The sequence below is a fragment of the Branchiostoma lanceolatum genome, chromosome 14, assembly GCF_035083965.1.
Source record: "Branchiostoma lanceolatum isolate klBraLanc5 chromosome 14, klBraLanc5.hap2, whole genome shotgun sequence".
In the NCBI taxonomy this organism is placed as follows: domain Eukaryota; kingdom Metazoa; phylum Chordata; class Leptocardii; order Amphioxiformes; family Branchiostomatidae; genus Branchiostoma; species Branchiostoma lanceolatum.
Genome location: NC_089735.1, coordinates 6,572,856 through 6,592,273, shown reverse-complemented (window position 1 = coordinate 6,592,273; position 19,418 = coordinate 6,572,856). Strand labels below are relative to the sequence as shown.

At 43.5% G+C, this 19,418-nt stretch overlaps 2 protein-coding genes across 3 annotated transcripts; both read right to left on the bottom strand.

The window, feature by feature from the left end:
* Nucleotides 1-4,947: 4,947 nt before the first annotated feature.
* On the bottom strand, nucleotides 4,948-8,139 carry LOC136448953 (WW domain-binding protein 1-like). The gene is made up of 5 exons (XM_066448706.1): nucleotides 8,015-8,139; nucleotides 6,866-6,911; nucleotides 6,598-6,672; nucleotides 6,136-6,371; nucleotides 4,948-5,604 (listed from the first exon to the last, which is right to left on the bottom strand). Exons 1-5 carry the CDS (start codon nucleotides 8,069-8,071, stop codon nucleotides 5,578-5,580), a joined length of 441 nt encoding a protein of 146 aa, XP_066304803.1. The 5' UTR covers nucleotides 8,072-8,139; the 3' UTR covers nucleotides 4,948-5,577.
* Nucleotides 8,140-8,411: 272 nt separating this feature from the next.
* LOC136448951 (uncharacterized) lies at nucleotides 8,412-19,407 on the bottom strand. 2 transcript variants are annotated; one of them, XM_066448703.1, is made up of 11 exons: nucleotides 19,145-19,407; nucleotides 18,392-18,565; nucleotides 17,626-17,743; nucleotides 17,354-17,414; nucleotides 16,973-17,088; nucleotides 16,640-16,677; nucleotides 16,319-16,364; nucleotides 15,740-15,847; nucleotides 10,073-10,203; nucleotides 9,452-9,533; nucleotides 8,412-9,016 (listed from the first exon to the last, which is right to left on the bottom strand). In XM_066448703.1, the coding sequence occupies exons 1-10, from the start codon at nucleotides 19,244-19,246 to the stop codon at nucleotides 9,453-9,455; spliced, it is 975 nt and encodes a 324-aa protein (XP_066304800.1). In that variant the 5' UTR covers nucleotides 19,247-19,407; the 3' UTR covers nucleotides 8,412-9,016; nucleotide 9,452. The 2 variants fall into 2 exon arrangements, with proteins under 2 accessions (XP_066304800.1, XP_066304798.1); XM_066448701.1 differs by having other exon boundaries at nucleotides 9,437-9,533; nucleotides 19,145-19,406.
* Between the last annotated feature and the right edge of the window lie 11 nt (nucleotides 19,408-19,418).

Genomic DNA, 19,418 nt, shown 5'->3' with positions numbered 1-19,418 from the left:
GCAGGGCGGTTCGTGTGGACAGTATTAAAACATCACCTCAAATACTCGCACCCTGTTGACTGCGGCGGGTTTTTCCCCGTGAGTGGACTGGAAAATTAATCTTCCCGAAGTCCCAACCCCTGCACTGACACCTTGTAATCCTGATCCGGGATTCTACCCTTTATCTCTCGACAGACTACGCTTCTTCCGTCGCCACGCTGGGAAATAAGCACCGAGTAAAAATCAAGGTTAGCGCTGATGTGCCCACCCTAATTTCACAGGAATTTGACACGCCAGCCCGTCAAATTGAGAAGACGTGGTTCAGGGCTGATTGCCGAACGAGAGCGCCAACAAGCCCAGCTCCCGAGAACATGTCATGCATTTGCAATCCCAGAAGGAATTGTGTTTGGAAAATACGGGGATAAGACGCCGTTGGGCCGTCTCGATTGAAGCTGTCATGCGTGTGATTTGTTCATATCGGTCGCCATACTGGCAAATCTTCCCATCGTAGCGCTATTACGGTCCTAGCCAAGCGGGAAATTGCATAGGTGGATCATGGGTTTTAATGTCGCCTCATCACAACTTACCGTGCTTCCAAAATGAGTCAGTATTACATAGATACAGTATGGTGTCGGATCGCTTCGGGAACTTCTGGGTCCCGAGTCTACCAGTATAACTGGAACGTGTTGTATGTGTCTGATTAATAAACAGAATATTGGACGATATATACGCCTCAGTTCTTTTACAGGTTAAATAGATAGTGAGTGAGAGTAGATTAGAAGACTTGCTTGTATTATTCACCGTGAATAAGGACACAAGAGCACTAATGGTGATTAAAAAATCCAAACATAGTTATGTAAAATGATACTGGTAAACATAACAACAATTTCAGCACCATGGACAGATATAAATCGATTAAAATGGTCTCTCAATGTTCTTGTCAGAAACGTCAGGACTTGAATAAGATAAAAAAAAATCAAAAAGAAGGAGAAATGCCTGTATTGGTGAAATATACTTTGGAAAAATAAGACTGGCCGTTTGTTATTGAGCAATGTCAAGCATCCACAATGTGTCAAATTATACAGAAAAGACCCACAATATGTAGACCCGTGAACAATATTGAAAGCACAACTGAAATATTGTATGGAAGGTGTTCATTTTTCATATTGAGGAAGTAACCTAGCACTTAAAAAAAGATATCCAGATCCGATTGTGTAGCGCCTTCTAGGAGCAGATTACAATATTACACAACAGTTCTAAACACCCGCACCTCTTTCATATGAACGGGCATGTTGTACTGCATATGGGGGTTCTTTTCGCTAATTCTTTAAGGTAAACAAATAGTCTACTTCACAAAGTCATTTATTTGTGTTTCTCCTGCCATTCTAAACTATACCTGCACAGTCACGTCCACATGCGCACATGCAGTAACAATGTTACACAACTGTTCTTATATATGGACGGGCATGTTGTACTGCATATTGAATTTCTTTTCCTTTTATTATTTGATTCTTCGGAGGCGAACAAATGCTATACATCTACTTCACAATTTAGAGTTTGCTCTGTTATTCTAAACCGCACAGCTTAACGTCCACATAAGCATATTCAGTATTAGGCGTCCCGAAATAAATCAAAGGATGCATCATGAACCGTCTAGATTATCGTGTAGTCGTTGTTAAGAGGATATTTCCCCCCAAACACACATATTCTAAAACTAGGCAATGTGTAAGAAAGCGATTGATTGAGCTTTCACATAGACCTAGTGCTATCCCATGATATCTGGTGTCCTCTGTAGAAGAAAAATTGCCAATCAATAGGTGAACTTTACAGGATTTAGACTTTATCATAGGAAGCAACAACTTTCGTAAATAACATGGTACTTATCAGCTAACTTACGCGGAGAGCGCACATTATTACAGTAGCCCGTAATACTTAGGGGCCTGTATGCCCTTTTACGTAGAGGGTAATCAGCCATTTCAATTCTTCGTAATTCGTAGCTGAACCCCTCAAATATTACGTTATCAGTGCATTTTGTGTATAGCGTAATGGTCGTCTGAATGTAGCGTGAAGCGAAGACAGCTCACCAACATTAACGTAACACTAGAGCGTAGTCACTGCCTTACGGAATTTGTCACAGAGCGTTGGCAGTACCCCCACCCAATTCAAACGCCTATATTTGGATTGACTGAAATGCCGGACATTCCGAAGTAAGGACTACCCTATCTCAACGGTTACTCAAATCTAACGCGTTTGCGTTTTATAGTCTAGGTCGACTGACGTATTGTTTGACTTGTGGCAATTGTTATTCGGTGCAAACAGAAAAGCAACGATGATGTTAAAGACTAGATAATTGTGATTTCATTGTGATTGTGATCTAATGTCAATATACAAATGGACTATATACATTAGGCCACACTGACTTGGTTATATGGATGACATCCGCGCGCATTAATTTTCGTCTCTCCCCACGTAGTACGTACGTAGAACCTGATCGAACAAAATAAGCAAATACATTAATACGTAAATTTCAAAACATATCGGAAAACGGACAGTAATGGCATAGAACGCCTCTTCTCCAATCGTGAAACGTACCAATTTTGTCGTAAACTGACTCCTTGCAGAAAATACATTTGGAGCCCTGAGGGAAGTTTTACACAAAGTCCTCTAAGAAGAAGAGAAAGAACCAAAATAAAGAATTCATTTCTTGTTATGTTCTGTAAGTTCAATCGTTTATAAAACCTCCTGGCCACATACTTTTCATCATCAGGGCATTTTATGCCCAACTTTTATTTTTTCGCACGGTGGCATCAATTTTGCAGTGAAAGGAGGATGATATCCATTTCATCAATTCAGCATAGCCTTACAGAGAATAAATTGTCCTCTATATAAGTTTAATATAAGATCCACAGGCATGCCACCGGGTACACGATACAATTAGTCACTTCAACATTTTCTAAAAGAAATAGGTGCATATGAAATCGCTACGCCTTTAAACGTATTCATTGCCTCGGACTATTCGTAGCTGCGGTGTAGGAAGGTCGCAATATCGCCCTGACTGCACTTCGCCGAAGTTTGTATTCCGGACGTCAATAGAAATTGATTTTCACCACTTTATCCCCGTAATTTGCCCAGTGCAGTAATCTATGAATGTATATAGAACACAAACGTTTGAACGCCAGCGCCCATTCAGACTTTATCCCTGTAATTTCGCGGAGCAGGATGGATTGGCAGGGTCGTCAATCTTTTGGGAAAATGGAGTTAAGCAGGCGTTCATCCGCGGGTATTTATTACACCGTGCACATGGTCAGTACTGGCGGAGGGGGATCGGGTAGTCGGGCCGTATGTTTATTACAGTGTACTGAATCTGCTGTATTATGTAGTTATGTTGTAAATATGTTGAATCTGTGATGCTTCTGTATCCCTTGGAAGTGACCGATGTTTCTTTTGTTAATCTAAGAAAGTGTAATATTTTATCAATGGCCCATAGGCATAGTTAGCTATAGTGAGTTAACTGTTTTTGATGCAAGAGTTTGGTCAAATCAAGAAGTTATGAATTCACTTAGGTCATTTCTTTAGGTGAGTAGATGCTTGCATAGACAAGAAGTAAATATACGTTTTGGGATCACAGCTATAGAAGTTTCCTTTAAAAATTTGTTTGTTAGTTTGTTTGTGTGTGATGAACAATATCATTACAAATATTAATACTGTATCTTTTCCTTTATAGTCTAACGTTGTGCCTCTTATTGTTCGACGATAACACTTAGTTCTAGTAAGTTTTCCTCTTGGTTAGTCTTACCTTCAGTACTACTGACGGAGTGCAGCCATATTGATGCTGTCAACTCCAATGGTCGCGCCTCCACCAGAATGGCTTTGTCATCGCTTTTCGGCGATCGTTAGGCTGCCGGTAATTTGTGCACAGGCAATCCAACAAGCATTCTCAATCCCATATTGCGGATGTCGAGTAAATTAAGCCTTTGGGCCAGGCTGGTCGATAGTGTCCATTTAGGTTATGAGGAACGGTCTTTGGGGTCAGGACAGCGAGGCTTCGTGCGTCAGGTTTGCCCACAACAAGTTAATTTCTTCGTTGTTGTTGTTGTTGTTGTTGTTTCTTTGCAGGAAATGAATGGCACGGGTGAGTGAAATGAAAGTAGAAAAGAAAAGAAGTCATCCTGTGATAGACCAATATGATACCACAGAAGCCACAAAGTCGACAAACCAGGCTGGTTAACATTTGAAAAAATTAATCTCAGCCTTTCAATGGAACAACTGTAACAAGCTGGAACGCCGCAGGTTATCTAATCCTCATCCTTTCCCTCAGGATGAGAGCAGTCCAGGCATAAATTTGACCCAGGCATATATGTGACCTAGGCATAATTGTGACCCAGGCATAATTGTGACCCAGGCATAATTGTGACCCAGGCATAATTGTGACCGAGGCATAATTGTGACCCAGGCATAAATGTGACCCAGGCATAAATGTGGCCCAGTCATAAATTTGACCCAAGCATAAATGTGCCCCATGCATAAATTTGACCCAGGCGTAAATATGTTACCATGGCATAAATGTGACCCAGGCATAAATGTAACCCAGGGATATATGTCACTCACGAATAAATGTGACCCAGGCATAATTGTGACCTAGACATAATTGTGACCCAGGCATAAATGTGACCCAAGCATAATCGTGACCCAGGCATAATTGAGACCCAGGAATAATTGTGACCCAGGCATAAATGTGACCCAAGCATAAATGACACCCAGGCATAAATGACACCCAGGTATAAATGTTACCCAGACATAAATGTGGCCCAGGCATAAATGAGACCCGGGCAGAAATGTGGCCCAGGCATGACTTAAATAAGTTACGAAGATCGCGCAAAAACAAACAATGTATTTTGACACGAATCGACAGGTAGTCCAAAATCATAATACATTAACAAACGGTTACTAAACAAGACAAACCGTATATATAATTGAAAGGATAGCTATATTGTTCATACAGATCATGACAGCAAATAGAAGTACTTTCTCCCTTGCAGTAAGTACAAGAAATGGGAAGTATCGTAGAGAGTCGATTACATTACATCCATCATTGTGAAATCTCTCAATGTTAAAACTAGTAGCCTACATATCGTTTGAAACGTTGTTTACAATGCAAATTTTTAAGCATATCTCGGTATACTGGTTTGACTGCTATAGGTTGGGGATCCTTAACATTGAAGTATTGTCATATTTGGTCAAAAATACTGTGCAAGATATTCTACAAGTCTTAGAAACTACATGTATTCGGTCTCATTTACACAACAGCTGGGTAGATTATTAACCGTCAGTAAGTAATACTAGGGAAGCGACTATCAGCAAAATCATTGAAAATCTCAGTTTCTCTCAACTGTTACTATATCCAGTGTGTTACATTACAGCGTAGTTATGTTATACAAAACTCAATATAGAAAATCAAATGATATTCGTAAGTACGGATCAGATGCTTATATCTTCTTGGTTAGTGCGGCGTGTGAAACTTTGTGTTGTTCTTCCAAAATGGCCCAATTGGTAACTTCCCATGATGCCACTGCGGTGGCCATGGTGTGTGACGTCACTCTAATGCAAGAGTGGCTGCTTTGCAGACTGTAATTTGTAAAGGAGAAGAAGAAGAATGGGTGTGAATCTTTTCGATGAAATATAAGTTGAATGCCACTAACTAATCATGTGCGCCCTTCGTACACTTTTCAACTCACAATCGTCCCAAAAAAATAAGCTGAAAAAAGATCCGGAGATTTAATACATTGTGATGCTACATCGCAATCTCACAAGCGCAACTAAAAAAAGTAATTTTGAGCTGCAGCTAATATTCAAAACGTGCAGCATAATGACGATCGGAGGTTGAAAGAGACGGGAATTACCATCAAATTCACAACAGCACTAAAATTACTGCTAGGGAGCTCAAAATCACCATGTTTTATCGCGACCACAATAGCTACAATCGTACCAAAATTCATACAAATCCATCGGAAGGATCTTGAGTTGTGGATCTTGAACACACATGTGCAACCGAAAAACAGTGCCCCCGTAGGAGGTGAACCTCCTTCCCGGATGTAACAACTTTGTTTCTGAGATACTTCCTACGATGCAAATAAAACTCAGATGGAAGTGTCTTACTTCAGCCTGGTACGGCGGTGGTCCAGCGGCGCCGTACTGTGGAGGCTGGGTACCGTACTGTGGAGGCTGGGTACCGTAGGTTGCCCCATAGACGGTACCTGTGGTGACGTAGGCCTCAGGAGGAGGTACTCGGGTGCCCTGGATGATAATGGTGCGAGCCGCTAGACGGCGCCTCCGGATTGCATAACCACAGGCCGTGAAGAAGATGAACAGGAGCACCCAAATCATCCAGAACCCTGGTGGTAGACAACGTTGTTGATGTCTTATCACAATCGTATCGTTATTCATAGCGCATGTCTTTAATAGAGTAAAGCAGTGTATATTTTTGTAGCTGATGACACAGTTGATGACACAGAAGCCCAAATCATTTGCAAATATGCATTCAAGAGTATGAAATTGCAATGATATTACTATGTTGCCTCATACAGATGTATATGGGAGTAGTTTGTGGTATATACTTACACCAAGCACTGTACACGTAGTAGCCCGTATTGCAACAGCTGAAGTTATCTATTCCACAGCAATATGCAAAGTCCCCTGAAAATAACGTTGTACATTGTGAATAGTATCATCGTATGTTTAGCTATAATCGTTACGTTACATGTAGCGAAGGAGATACAAACACATCGACTTCGCACAACCGGGTCTCCATAAAAGTTATGTATTTTTGCTCCATCAGTCACAGTATAATCTATCATTTATATGGCGATGTTGTAATTTTCATTCATACCATAGCAGGTCTTCATGTTTCCGTCCAAGTAGCAATAGTCATCGGCCTAAAAACAGAGAAGGACAAGAGAATCACAACGTAACATCAACATAGCCCAACTGAGCTAGGAGAAACTATAGAACTGGACTTGAATACTTATTTTACTTGATGTAAAAAGGCGGAAATAAAATCCTGCATGCAAGTTTACTTCCGTGTGTTACATTATCGTGGTTTACCAGTGTGAAACTGGACTATTGTGATATTGAATAACTACGTAACTTCAACCAATGGTAATTTTGTTAGTCATAACTTTATGACTACTTGGACTAACACCAACTACATTGTAATCACTAAGTTACGCCATCTAACCGCTAACGGTGCATGTTTACTTTTTAAAGGAGTTGCCTCCTTCATTCATCTCATACCAAGCAAAAGAAATTCCTTGACAAAAATAACAGTTTTACAGCTCGCAAATTAAACTTCCTTGCCCGAAACCCACCTTCCAGACCATTTTTCAAATACCAGTGTTACGTTCATGTTGAAAAAGTATCACGACATGGTATACGATATTCTAAATGGCCGTCTTTGAAAGGCGCTTAGTAAATTTGATATGGCGTTTCACAGACCTATTGGGGTGTAAAGTCCAATGACCGCGGTGTAACGCCACTTGCGGTGGCATTTTTGCTCCCACCTGTTCACATTTCTTACATTAAGCGGATGATCTCCCGAAACCTGATTTTACGTCAATTCAAGGTCAAAATTTGATCCATTCTGTCATTAAAACAATTACTGTAATGCTAGTCGTGTGTAGTAACAAACTACGTAGGTACAAAGTGTAGTTGTCGCAGTACAACGCAAGAGGCCGTGGCGTTATTCGAAATTCTTGGTATCATTAAAATCATCTCGGTAAAATTCAATGAATTTTACACATAACGTTACGTACATTTATGCTGTCTAAGCTAGTCCATCTCACAACCTAACCATGGACTACCAATTTTTCACAGGATCTGTAAGGAACTACGACATTTTCTTGTGTTTCCGTAACAGTTAACGGTGGTTGGCAATAATACACTTAGGGACTATGACAAAGAGGAAACTTACGGGAACATTCAACCACCTGTTCAAAATGGTTAATTTGTTACAATTCCTGTTCACAAAGAACTGACTCACCACCACGAGGGTAGCCCCGGCGAACAAGGAAGCAATGAGAAGTCCGTAACCCGCCATGTTTCACCTCCTGTTGTTCTCACTGGTGTGTTTACCCACAGGTGACGTCACGACATGTGACAAAAGGGCGTGGCGTGCAGGTCATGACTTCACCCCAGGTAGGGAATGTTGTTGGCTTGTCTGTGTGTGTGTGTTTCGGTGTGTGTGCTTGTCTGTTTTTGTGTTTCTGCGTTGCACTTTAATTTGGCCTACCAGAGCCACTCAGGGCATTTCGTCATGAGCACCTTCTGGTAAAAGCAGGTTGTTTGGCCTTGTTCTGATAAATGCTAGATTGTGAGATTGATGGTACTTCCACTTGCGTATTAACTCTGGAATGACAATCTTAGGACCCATAACTGAATACATTCAACATACTTTATTCATAATTCTATCCAAAAATAATTGCATTCTTCAAAACATCTGAAACCATTGACTAGAAATTCTTAAAAAGTCTTGTCCCTCGTAAAAACTTATGACAAGACAAACGTTTGGTACCAACATGTACAACAGTCATTTCACAATGTATCAATCTAAAAGCCACAGTGATTAAATTCATTTGAAGGTCCAGGGAAACTGTATTACATCATATGCATCTTCCCATCCCCTTACCTAAGAATATGATCAAACATGGCAGTGTACTTAAAACGTGGAAGAAATTGCACCCTAACTACTGGCCATAGCACCGTTCAAGAAGATTATGTTTAGACAATTAAGATTACATCTTGTCTACTTTCTAAAAATGAATGAAATCTACGCGTATGTATATAACTAATAGAGGTTGACCTAGTGTTCAAATTGTTGGAAAGGCAACTGATGAGTTTTTTCTGTTATTTTCTTTCAACTTTCTTGTAAACTTTAAAACTTCTATTTCATCCTTGCTTTCCTTCCAGCCTATCAACCTTCCTGGTCTGGCCTAAACAAGTTTCTAATCAAGATGAAAAAAGAGTTCCTCCACAGCTCTGGCTCCTGCAGTGGTAATAAGAGTTGTGCTTTAGGCATAAAGTTTCATGTATCATTGTCATTTTTTAACATTCTTGTTCATCATTTTCAGTATCAATCAATCAATCAGCCTCTATAACTTTCAATATCTATCTATACATGTATACATATATAAATGTATATATATATATATATATATATATGCATTTTCTATCTTATCCAGCTATCTATCTACATATACATACATATATCTTCCTATCTTATCCATGCATACATACATATATATGTACATACTTGCATACATAAATACTGTACATAAATACATACAAACTTGCATACATGCATACCTACATATACATTTCTATCTTATCTATTTATTGTTAATTGTTGACAAATTCATACTCTCCATACAAATATCTATTCATTTCACATGACCAGCATATTCACCTGTATGTAACACACCTCAGTCAGCCTCTGTCTCTGTTCCTGTTGTCATGGAGACGCCTGAGTCACTGTCTGCCTTGTTTGTGTCTGTATCAGAGTCCTGGATAGAGTATAGAGATATACATGTATGGTCAGTAACACTTATGGTGTGGTCACATTTGCACCGGTGCCCGTAAGGGGTGTAGCCCCGGCTGGGATCTGAAGCCACAAATTTGTCCCAGTGGGATACCTCTCGGTGCTTTTACGATAAGCTTACGGCATCTATTTGTTGCTGGGTCCCGGGTTGATCTTAACTAATTTTATTTTTTTCATGAGCAGTGCGCTTTACATCTGCTCAAAGCCATTCAATCACAGCAGAAGGAACTCTCCTCAGGAGTCAGATGAGATCATGAAATCATTTTTGTGTGTGAGAGTCACAAGGACTCTAATCAACTCATGCTACCAAAATATACGCTTTGGGGGGTTTAAGTGTGCACAGAATTCAATCTTTCTTTTTTTCTTTTAATACCAGCAATAAAAAAAGTGGCTGAATCCAAGAACCAAGAAAATGGGTTGGTATGGCTTTTTTCCAAATTTTATCCAAATCTAATTACTTGAGCAGTGCAGATCTAAATCATCATCCATGGTAAAAGCGCTTACCGAGTTGTCTCCGGATGCTGGCAGCGTCCATGGAGGGGGGGCTTGGGCTGGACACCTACTCAACACAAACTTGTACACCCCAAATCCTGACAACCCAGCTGTGAACCAGAACTTATCTACTGAGTACAGACCTGTAACATGAGGAGTTATTTTTCAATGAACATATCATGGAAAGTAAAGAGAAAAGTTTGTATTTGAGCAATCAATGAGATGTATAAATGCAGAGGATAAGTATATAAGGGAATGACACATACTGCCAGTAGGGCTTATTAAAAAGATCCATCAATATTGAACAATGCATCCACTTTGACTAATTGATTCCATATCTTCATCTTCGTAATGCACCATAGATTTAGATAAGATCTGTATCTTTATAGCCGGTATAACCGCCCTTCGGCGTAACACAACAGCTTCGCAGACACACGGCGCAGCAGCAGCTGGTTATATTACGCCGGACGACCTGTCACGTCTAACCTCCGCATGTCTAATTGCATGCATTGTTTAAAGCTATCGAATGAGGATGCTTCTGCGGTACTTGATGGCAATGAGTTCCACTCTATGATCATTCTAGGAAAATACAAATTTTTGAACACATCAATCCTAGGTTGATAAGTATGATCCCTGTAAGAGCAGTCGTACAACAATTACAAATTGTACAAACCTGTGCAGGACAGGTGTAGTTGTCTCTGCATCCCTCGTTGTCAGGCAGACTTATGACTGTAGGTGTAATCAAGCCTGACCACCCCCATGTGTCCTTATCTTGGTAGCTCCCAAGAAGAAAGAAACTCCCCTAATCCCTTGCGTCGGCACGATCCTCAGTCTAACTGTTTATAGCTATCCCTGGCCGAAGTACACTCGGGAGGGACTCACAGGAACAACTAAGTTCCATCTCCCTCAGGGTGGGCAGTCTGCCTGACAACGAGGGATGCAGAGACAACTACACCTATCCTGCACAGGTTTGTACAATTTGTAATTGTCTTCTGCATCCTCTCGGTTGTCAGTCAGACTTATGACTGTAGGTGACTTAACAGCCTGAGGCCAGGTGATCCAACATGGAAGACAACAAGAAGTCTACAAAAGCAGAGCCTGCTCTTCACTCTGTTGTCTCCGGTGAATTCCAAGGGAAAGACCGTTGCCCAGAGCTGTGAAGAATTCTGCAGCCATGTTCCAACTAAGTCGGATGTCCTGTAGTAAGAAGGCGCATTCTCGGCGTTAGTAGCTCACGAAGATAATGACTATGTGACTAAGCTGGAAGGAACCCTAGTCCGCTAGCTGACCAGGGAAGAGCACGTTCTCAGAACTTCTGATGCGAGACGATCGAAAAGTCTAATCCTCTACAGCTGACAGCAGCACACTGATGACCTGACATGGATTGCTCTGGCTTGTCTTGGCAAGAGTTGAATGCTGCAATCCCGATGAAGCCTGTCCCTTCTGCTGCGAGACCTAATGCCACCTAAGTGCAAAGGGTTGTAGATCCCAAGGCTGTAGACCTTGGGTCTGTGAGGACAAACTTGCACCATGACAGGACCACAAAGTCGGACTTGAAGGCCGTAACAACCCGCTGGCTAGAGACCATTCTGGAGGACGGCGGTTATCCTATGGATGCTGAAGGAGTGACCACCACTGACAGGCAGCTGTCATAGCTCTCAATGTCTGCAAGGATGAGACAAACCTATCCGATGAGATGTGAAGGAGACAGGAACATGACCCTGTGACAGAGAAGGTCCTCCTCCTAGCAGGCTACTGGAGGGCTGCAGAGAATCTGCTAGCTGCACTTCCTCTGAAAGTTGATGTCATGGCGGAAGAGATGCATCTTGTGAAGTACCGGTAGCCTCTAAGGTTGCAAGCATAGTCACCCTCCAAAGAGTGGTGAAAAGCTGCCCATGCCACTTGTGTCTTGATTGCCATCAGGATGCAAGCATGATCACCCTCTTAAGAGTCGTGAAAATGATGCATATGCCCCGTCATCATGGTAGTCGTATGCCGACTACCGTGGGCATCTTCCATGGTAGATGTATACCATCTACCCTGGGCATCTTCCTCCAGCAGTCACTGCATCGGAGAGACTGCCGTTGCCAATTCCACCCTGAGACTCAGTGAGAGCGATGTGGAACCCTGTCTTGATCTCTAATCTCTTGATCTGCAGTATTCCGCTGTCCATCTTGCCCCTGCAGATCCAATGGAGGACTAGTCGTCATCCTCTACCTGCCATCTTCCCAAAGGAAAGTGGCAGGCGTCTTCTGCAGCAGAGGTTGGCAAATCCACCATACCTGCTGTAAGGCCGTGGCTGAATCAGCACCACCTATAGCCGCATGCCTGCTGCCATTGTCTGCCCGTCTTGCTGTAAGGCAGTGACTGATGAAGTCACCTGTAGCCCTGCACCTGCTGACGTAGTCCACTGCACCTCCTGCAGTCGGGCATCTGCTGACATAGTCTGCACCAGTTGTTGTAGGGCACCTGCTGCTGACGACTGCCCACCTGGCAGCTAGGTCACAGCGCATGCTGACGTGGGGTGCACCACCTGCTGCAGGATACCTGCTGCTGAAGACTGCCCACCTGGTTGCTGGGCCACAGCGCATGCTGACGTAGGGTGCACCACCTGCAGTGGAGTACCTGCTGCTGAAGACTGCCCACCTGGTTGCTGGGCCACAGCGCATGCTGATGTAGGCTGCACCACCTGCAGCAGAGTACCTGCTGCTGAAGACTGCATCACTTAATGCCCTGCACCTGCCGAAGACGACTGCAACGACTGCTGCCGGCCACATGCTGATGGAGGCTGCACCACTTGTAGAACACCTGCTGATGCAGGTGAAGCCGACTGTACCATCTGTTGTAGGGCGTCTGCTGAAGTAGTCTGCTCCGCCTGGTAGCAGCTGCTGTAGATCTCGGCAGGTTGAAGTAGTAGCTGGCGTAACCCTCTGGGAAAACCCTGAGAAAGGGAAATCCCTACAGATGGTAATCTGTATGGCAGGAGATGCTCTCAGCTGGAACCAACACCAGCCCTGCACTGCCTGCCATCCGCTGGGCCTAACTGCAAGCAGTTAGGGTGTGGTAGTCGATGAGGTCGTACATCGGCGATGGACCAGTCCTGAGATGACCGCAGTCAAGTCTCAGAAGTTGCAGGATTCTGCTTGATGACCCTCTCTGTAGTCCCTTCACTTCTATGAAGCGATGATGCCAACTCTGTGTAAGGTGGCAGGGGTTGGTTGCAGATGCGGCTAAGTTGTCCAGCTGACCAATCACCAACCCAGGGACGTCTGCTGCAACTTCTTAGAGCTCCCTGCCCAGAAGTCGGCCAGACCCCAGTTGTGCAGAATCCTCTGTTGAGGTCGAGAAGTCGCTGGCCTGATGTTCTTCCTTGGCCACTCCTCTGACACGAGCTGATTGTCGTAGGTATGGAAGCTGTGTGCTGACAGAGAAACTGTTAATAGTTTGTGCACCAAACTCGTCTCAATGACACAATGCAAGAGCTGAAGCTACTCTCGTGTTCAGGACTGACAAGTCTGTGAGGATAACCTGACTGGAACGAAGTTGCCCTCGCTCTCGAACCTAAGGAAGGTACGCGGACAACAATGCCCTTGGTACCACGAGTGGCTGCTGGTTTGCAGAACTTCGCCACTCTGGCTGTTGACTGGAGGCATCTACATGCTCAAAAACTCATGAACACATACAAGATACAAGAAAAACAACAACAAGGCTAACAAAGTGAGCCTAGCTGATTGCAATAAGATGCTCTAAGGATAAGGTTACCCTAGCCTTCTGGTTGTGTGGAGCCCACAGGAGTGGACGTTGACCCTGGCAGTTGGGCGGTGGAACAGCAGTTGACCTTCTGTCCATCATTCCGCCTGGATGAGATGTGAGTCGGATGACCACCTCCTTGGCTTCACCACCCTGCCAACAGAGACTTTATTGTCGTCCTCGACAAAGTGTAGTACTGTAGTACTACTGACGCTTGTGTGATGGCAGAGTCTCCGGAACACACGTGATGGAGCCGGAGATGAACCCACTGGGTCAAGCAGTAGAACTTCAAGGCTGCCCGGACTCAAGTAGCAGCAGTAGTGGGTTGGGGATATCTAAATCCCCCCAATTCGCAGGTTGAACTGACAACAGATGAGTGGTTCACCTGCCTGTGCCCTTGACAACAATCAAACAACAACAAACCCAGTGAAAGAAACTGGGAACTGTGACAAGCTAAAAATAATCCATAAATCAATGGACTAAAATCATGGTCTGTATATAGAATCATCAAGATAAACACAACTGTAAAGTTATGTGCAGATAAAAAACAACAATAGTATCCAGCATTCCACAAAAATGCATGTGAAAACAGCTATCGTTGAAGGCACAGCTAAAACAATCCATAAATCACTGGACTAATCATGGTCTGTACTTCAGACAATACCATCAAGATAACACAACAGTAACGTTAAAGTTATGTACAGATAGAAAAACAACAATATTATCCAGCATTCCACAAAATAAAAAGCATGTGAAAACAGCTCTCATTGTAGGAACAACGTAATTTCTGACCATAAAGGTAGCCGCGGCTAACCGTAAGGGAGGTCCTACTTGCAAAGGACCTGCTCAACTCCGCTTGTTGGAGCCGATGAGGCGGCGCTCGGATGTCGAAGACTCCGAAAAATCGCTGAAGTCTCGGCTGTTCGATGAGCACAGCCACACATCTTCTTCTTCTCCAGCTGCCGAAGTCACGGAGGACGGAAGTCTCCCATGGACGCAGGGCGAATCGCTGCGTCCCTCTCACTTCGTGAAGAAGCTGTCGACGTAGTTCGAAGCTTGCTGGAGTCGGAGATCTTCTGGACGCCAGCAAACGCCTCTGGGCGCAGCGAGGGCCAGTAAGAAGTCACCAACCCTAAAGAAGGGGGGAAAATGCGAGCCTCCGTCGGAGACATGCAGAACCCTGCAGTGCAGTGTGGAGAAGTCCCGAACGCTGCCCTCCCCCACTCGCCGCTGAAGTCTCCCCGGACGAGCCGCTCCAAGGCCACAGGAACGCTGAAATCGGCGACTGGAAAGTCGAGCCGACCGCCAACTGGCCTCTAGAAGTTGGTGCGGCGCTGGCATCTCGGTAGAACCCCGCTGAGACGACTCTTCTTCTCTTGCACTGCTTCTCCTGAAGACAGCAAGATGGCGGCGCATGGCCTCTGCCATGTGCGGGCGGCCGCGCCCTCTAGCGATACCCACTGGGATCGCAAGGGTCTGCGGTCCCGGCGCCATCTTCTCCCTGCCGCCGGTGCTGGCAAGGACGTCTCGTGTGTGGCTGGAACCACACTGCAAGCCCGCAGAACAGGCGGGCCGACGCGTAGAAACTCGTCTGAAGAAGCCATGGCGCGAGGAGAAAAACTAAGGGGAAGGAACACCAACTAACAGTTGGTTCCTGGCCGTTTTTACGGAGAAGGACACACGGAGGTGTGTTCACTAGCTTAAAAAATTTAGACTGAGGATCGTGCCGACGCAAGGGATTAGGGGAGTTTCTTTCTTCTTGGGAGCTACCAAGATAAGGACACATGGGGGTGGTCAGGCTTGATTACACCTACAGTCATAAGTCTGACTGACAACCGAGAGGATGCAGAAGACAACTGCAACATTTGACACGCTGATGAAACAGCAAGTTGAGAATAATATGATTGACAGGTGTCACTCGACACGTACCATCGTATCGGTACCCCTCCTCTGGAGCGAACGCACTGTCCAGCTTGTACCCTCTCATCACACGCACTGGCCGACGGGTTTCCACGCTCACACTCAGCGCCAGGTTTCCTTCAAGGGGACAGAACAAGACTGAGTCATTCTGGTCCAAGAATAGAGATGCTCTCATACAGACAAAGACATATGATACATGAGAATAATTTGATTATTCCTATCTATCGTTATCATATTCTATGTATTACTTTTCTATATTATGTATCAATTCTGAGTGTGATTAGTATAGAGGTGGAGGGCCTTAAGTATAAGCTATAAACGCTTTTCCTCCTCCTGTACCTATTTTTTATCTATTGTTGATCGTATTATGTATTTTCTTGTTGTGCAAATAAAATAAACAAATTATAAACAAATATACAAATAAATCGTGTCTGCTACATTTTGCACTAGTAGCAGGATGGTGACAAAACTTAGTCTGTATAATGCAAACTCCAGCTGTCTGGGGGTTTCTCTCCCCTCGCGGCAAGGCGGTTACAGGGCGGCTAGCCGTCACAGGGCTTTCTTGAATTCAGGCTAGACAAAACTTACCTCGAGTCAGAGTCTGGTCTTTAGACTGGGGAGCAGTGCGAAGGTTCTGGAAAACAGTAACACAATCATGTTGGAAGGACATCTTTCCATTGGACCTGGGATTTCCAATACAAGGATGAAAATATGGGAATTTCTGTGTCTGTTATACACGTGATGTGAAGACTGCCCGACTGCTGCCCACCAGTGTCAGGCCAGGGACCCCGGCAGCAGTATAAAACTATAATCAAATTTTAGATACTACTACTATAGACAGTTGAGAAACCTAACATAAACCTATTACAGCTTGTGCTTGGCTCCAACAGAGCAGATTTATGTTCCTACCTTCGGGTTGGCCTTCGTGCCCTTCAGGTCACGTCCACCTGTGGTGTCAATAGAGAATTGAAGTAAATAAACTGTTAAATTTGTGCAAAATTCCAGTATGCATGTCTATTGTAGCTGATTTTATGTTTATAAAATGTGCATGACTTCACTTAACTACTGCACTGACACACAGGAATTGAACTATTCCATTTTTTATACTTCAAATGATATCAGTACAATGCTATGGGTTCAATGCTTCATCGGGATCAATAGTGGCAATTCCAACAGTTGACATATTTACAAGATTACATATACATTTTGTGTGATTCATTGCGAACATTATTTCTGACATACCCTCCCCAGTATAGGTGAAGCACTCTCCATAGTCCAGATCATCTTCATAACCTCCTGACAGCACCAAGGAGTAACAACCCTCATAGTCGTTACCATGGATACCAGCAACTGGGGGCCTGTCAATCAATAATATCATCAGTTAACATCGCGCCATTCATTCTACTTCCACTTAAAGTTTGCAAACATTACTGAAAATTACTTAACACAATTAACAATTCATAAAGTAGATGACATGCTGGAAATTCAGTATCTATTTTGTTCAGCTAATATAGCAATAACGCATGGCCTTCTTAAAGTTAGTTTCGTAGCTCCTTAGCACGAGCCATCATTGTTTCTGTTCATCTTTTCTATGATATTTGTAATCGTGACTGTTTCGTCCACCTGTGCACTTCAGCTCGGCATGCCTCCATCCTTGTCTCAAACCAAGTACCGACTGGAAAACCTGAAAAAGGAAACATGTTGCCAATCAATCTATCAAAGGGAAGAGGAAGGTGCAAACACAAAGTGTGCACCCACACAATTCTATGATGCATTTCTTACATATTGTTGACATCTAAAAAACAACTTTTTCCTCCTTACACTTGATCTATTCCTTGCTGCAGTATCGTCTTAGTAGGAAGAAGTTAAACTAAGCTACTTAGACACGAACCGACCTGGGATTTCCCCAAAGACATTGGGTCTGTCTTTAGGGACTGGCTTGTAGCGAGTGTCCTTCTCTGCCTCTAACTCTTCATCCACTTCAGTCCTTAGCTCCTGTAATGAGGGGGCAGCCTGGTGGGAAAAAAACAACACACAGACATTAGAGACTTGACCTATCTACCTGCCAGAAGCAAGCAGAAGTTAAAAACGTTCGAAAATCGGGCCCAAGTTGCTTAAAAACAGTGCATACTTCAATTAATATCCAGCACTTCTCAGTGATTGCCACCATCGTTATCACAAAGCCCTTTGACATGTGTCTCTCCAATTGTGAGAAATACCATTTCAGAGTTGGAAATTCCAAAACTTTCTGGAGGAGCCTACTTTTCTCACACTTTGGCCTTGATACTTAATATCCATGATGAATGAGCCATCCAGTTGGCGCTAGCAGAAATACTATATACAACCACTGTGTTCCAACACTGATGGCCAACAAAAAATATAAAAATGTATTATGCTATATCCCTTCATGTTCATTGGTAACGACTATCTTCAGATGACTAGATCTATTGTAGAATGGAGCTCATTGCCAACAAGTACTGTACTGTAGGACCATCCTCACTAGATAGCTTACAGTTAGATGTGCAAAGGTTAGGTGTTACAGGCCGCTCAGTGTAATATAACTAGCTGCTACTGTGCCATGCGCCTGCAAAGCTGGTGTGTTACACTGAAGGGCGGTTCTACTGGCTATATAGATACAAATATAGATTATAAATGACTAACCTTTCCTCTGAGCCTTGCAGATCTCCTGGTGGGTGTGAAACCAATCTGGTCTGTATCCACCTGTTCATCCACTAGGCCATCAGTTAATATAACCTTCTTGGCTGGCGTGTGCACACGAATAGTCTTCTTCCTCTTGAGTGGAGCCTTCTTTTTCACTACCCTTTTCGGCTTCACCTGTATTCAACAAAGAGACACATTTGATAGGTTTGCTTGATAACACATTAATAACTTAATTGCACAACAAATAAGGGCATTAAGGTGTACAGCCTTGTCAACATGGACCCCGCTGGACAGAGTCGCTTGGAATCACGATGTGAAGACTAGCTGACTGCTGCTCACCAGTCTCTGGAACGCCCACAGCAGTATAATCATGTATTGGATACTATTAGTCATTGTATCGTTAACATTGTAGTTACAGACCAACCTTATGTATCATGAGCAAAGACTTGATCCATGGACTTCAAAGATTTGAGAAGATTACTTTAGGAAATTAATATCTAAAAGAGATAATCCTGTCCCACCGACGATACCTATAGGCTTCGCCCCTACGGTGTCGCCAAAAATAGCAAAACTGAGGATGTAACGTTTTACGTTATATGCAACGCTGTATTTTGCACCACAGAACACTATTTGGTATTACTGAAACACATACAAACACGTAGACAGACCGATACACAACTAAAATCGACACATACACTTCACCACATTTTATCAAACACGATGTGAGGACCATAAATCAAACTCACAACTTACCGAGTCAGGCCCCACCAGCCCCAGACTCTCCAAGATTCGTCTGTTTTCCTCCATGTTCTTCAGACGTTTTTCTTCGTAAGGTGAGATGTATCTTCCCGCCATCTTCACAAGTTGTCTGTCGCTTCGTAAGGAGTCGCAAAATCAGGAGAAATGCTTCAAAACTATGCGGCAGAAGTTGTATATCAAAGAGAGGTCACAACACGAAGGGACGCTACTGGGTCATGTGGAACAGTTGTCACAAAAAAGCGCGCGAAATCAGTGACCTGTAGTGACC

What these genes read in the sequence shown, in the direction of transcription:
- LOC136448953 (XM_066448706.1), bottom strand. Translation starts at nt 8,071, where the DNA reads ATGGCGGGTTACGGACTTCTCATTGCTTCCTTGTTCGCCGGGGCTACC. An exon ending in CCGGGGCTACCCTCGTGGTG is followed by an intron (nt 6,912 to 8,014) that starts GTGAGTCAGTTC and finishes CTCTGTTTTTAG; the next exon opens with GCCGATGACTATTGCTACTT. An exon ending in AAACATGAAGACCTGCTATG is followed by an intron (nt 6,673 to 6,865) that starts GTATGAATGAAA and finishes CGTTATTTTCAG; the next exon opens with GGGACTTTGCATATTGCTGT.
- LOC136448951 (XM_066448703.1), bottom strand. Translation starts at nt 19,246, where the DNA reads ATGGCGGGAAGATACATCTCACCTTACGAAGAAAAACGTCTGAAGAAC. An exon ending in TGTCTTTGGGGAAATCCCAG is followed by an intron (nt 17,415 to 17,625) that starts GTCGGTTCGTGT and finishes TTCCTTTTTCAG; the next exon opens with GTTTTCCAGTCGGTACTTGG. An exon ending in GGAGGGGTACCGATACGATG is followed by an intron (nt 10,204 to 15,739) that starts GTACGTGTCGAG and finishes CTCATGTTACAG; the next exon opens with GTCTGTACTCAGTAGATAAG.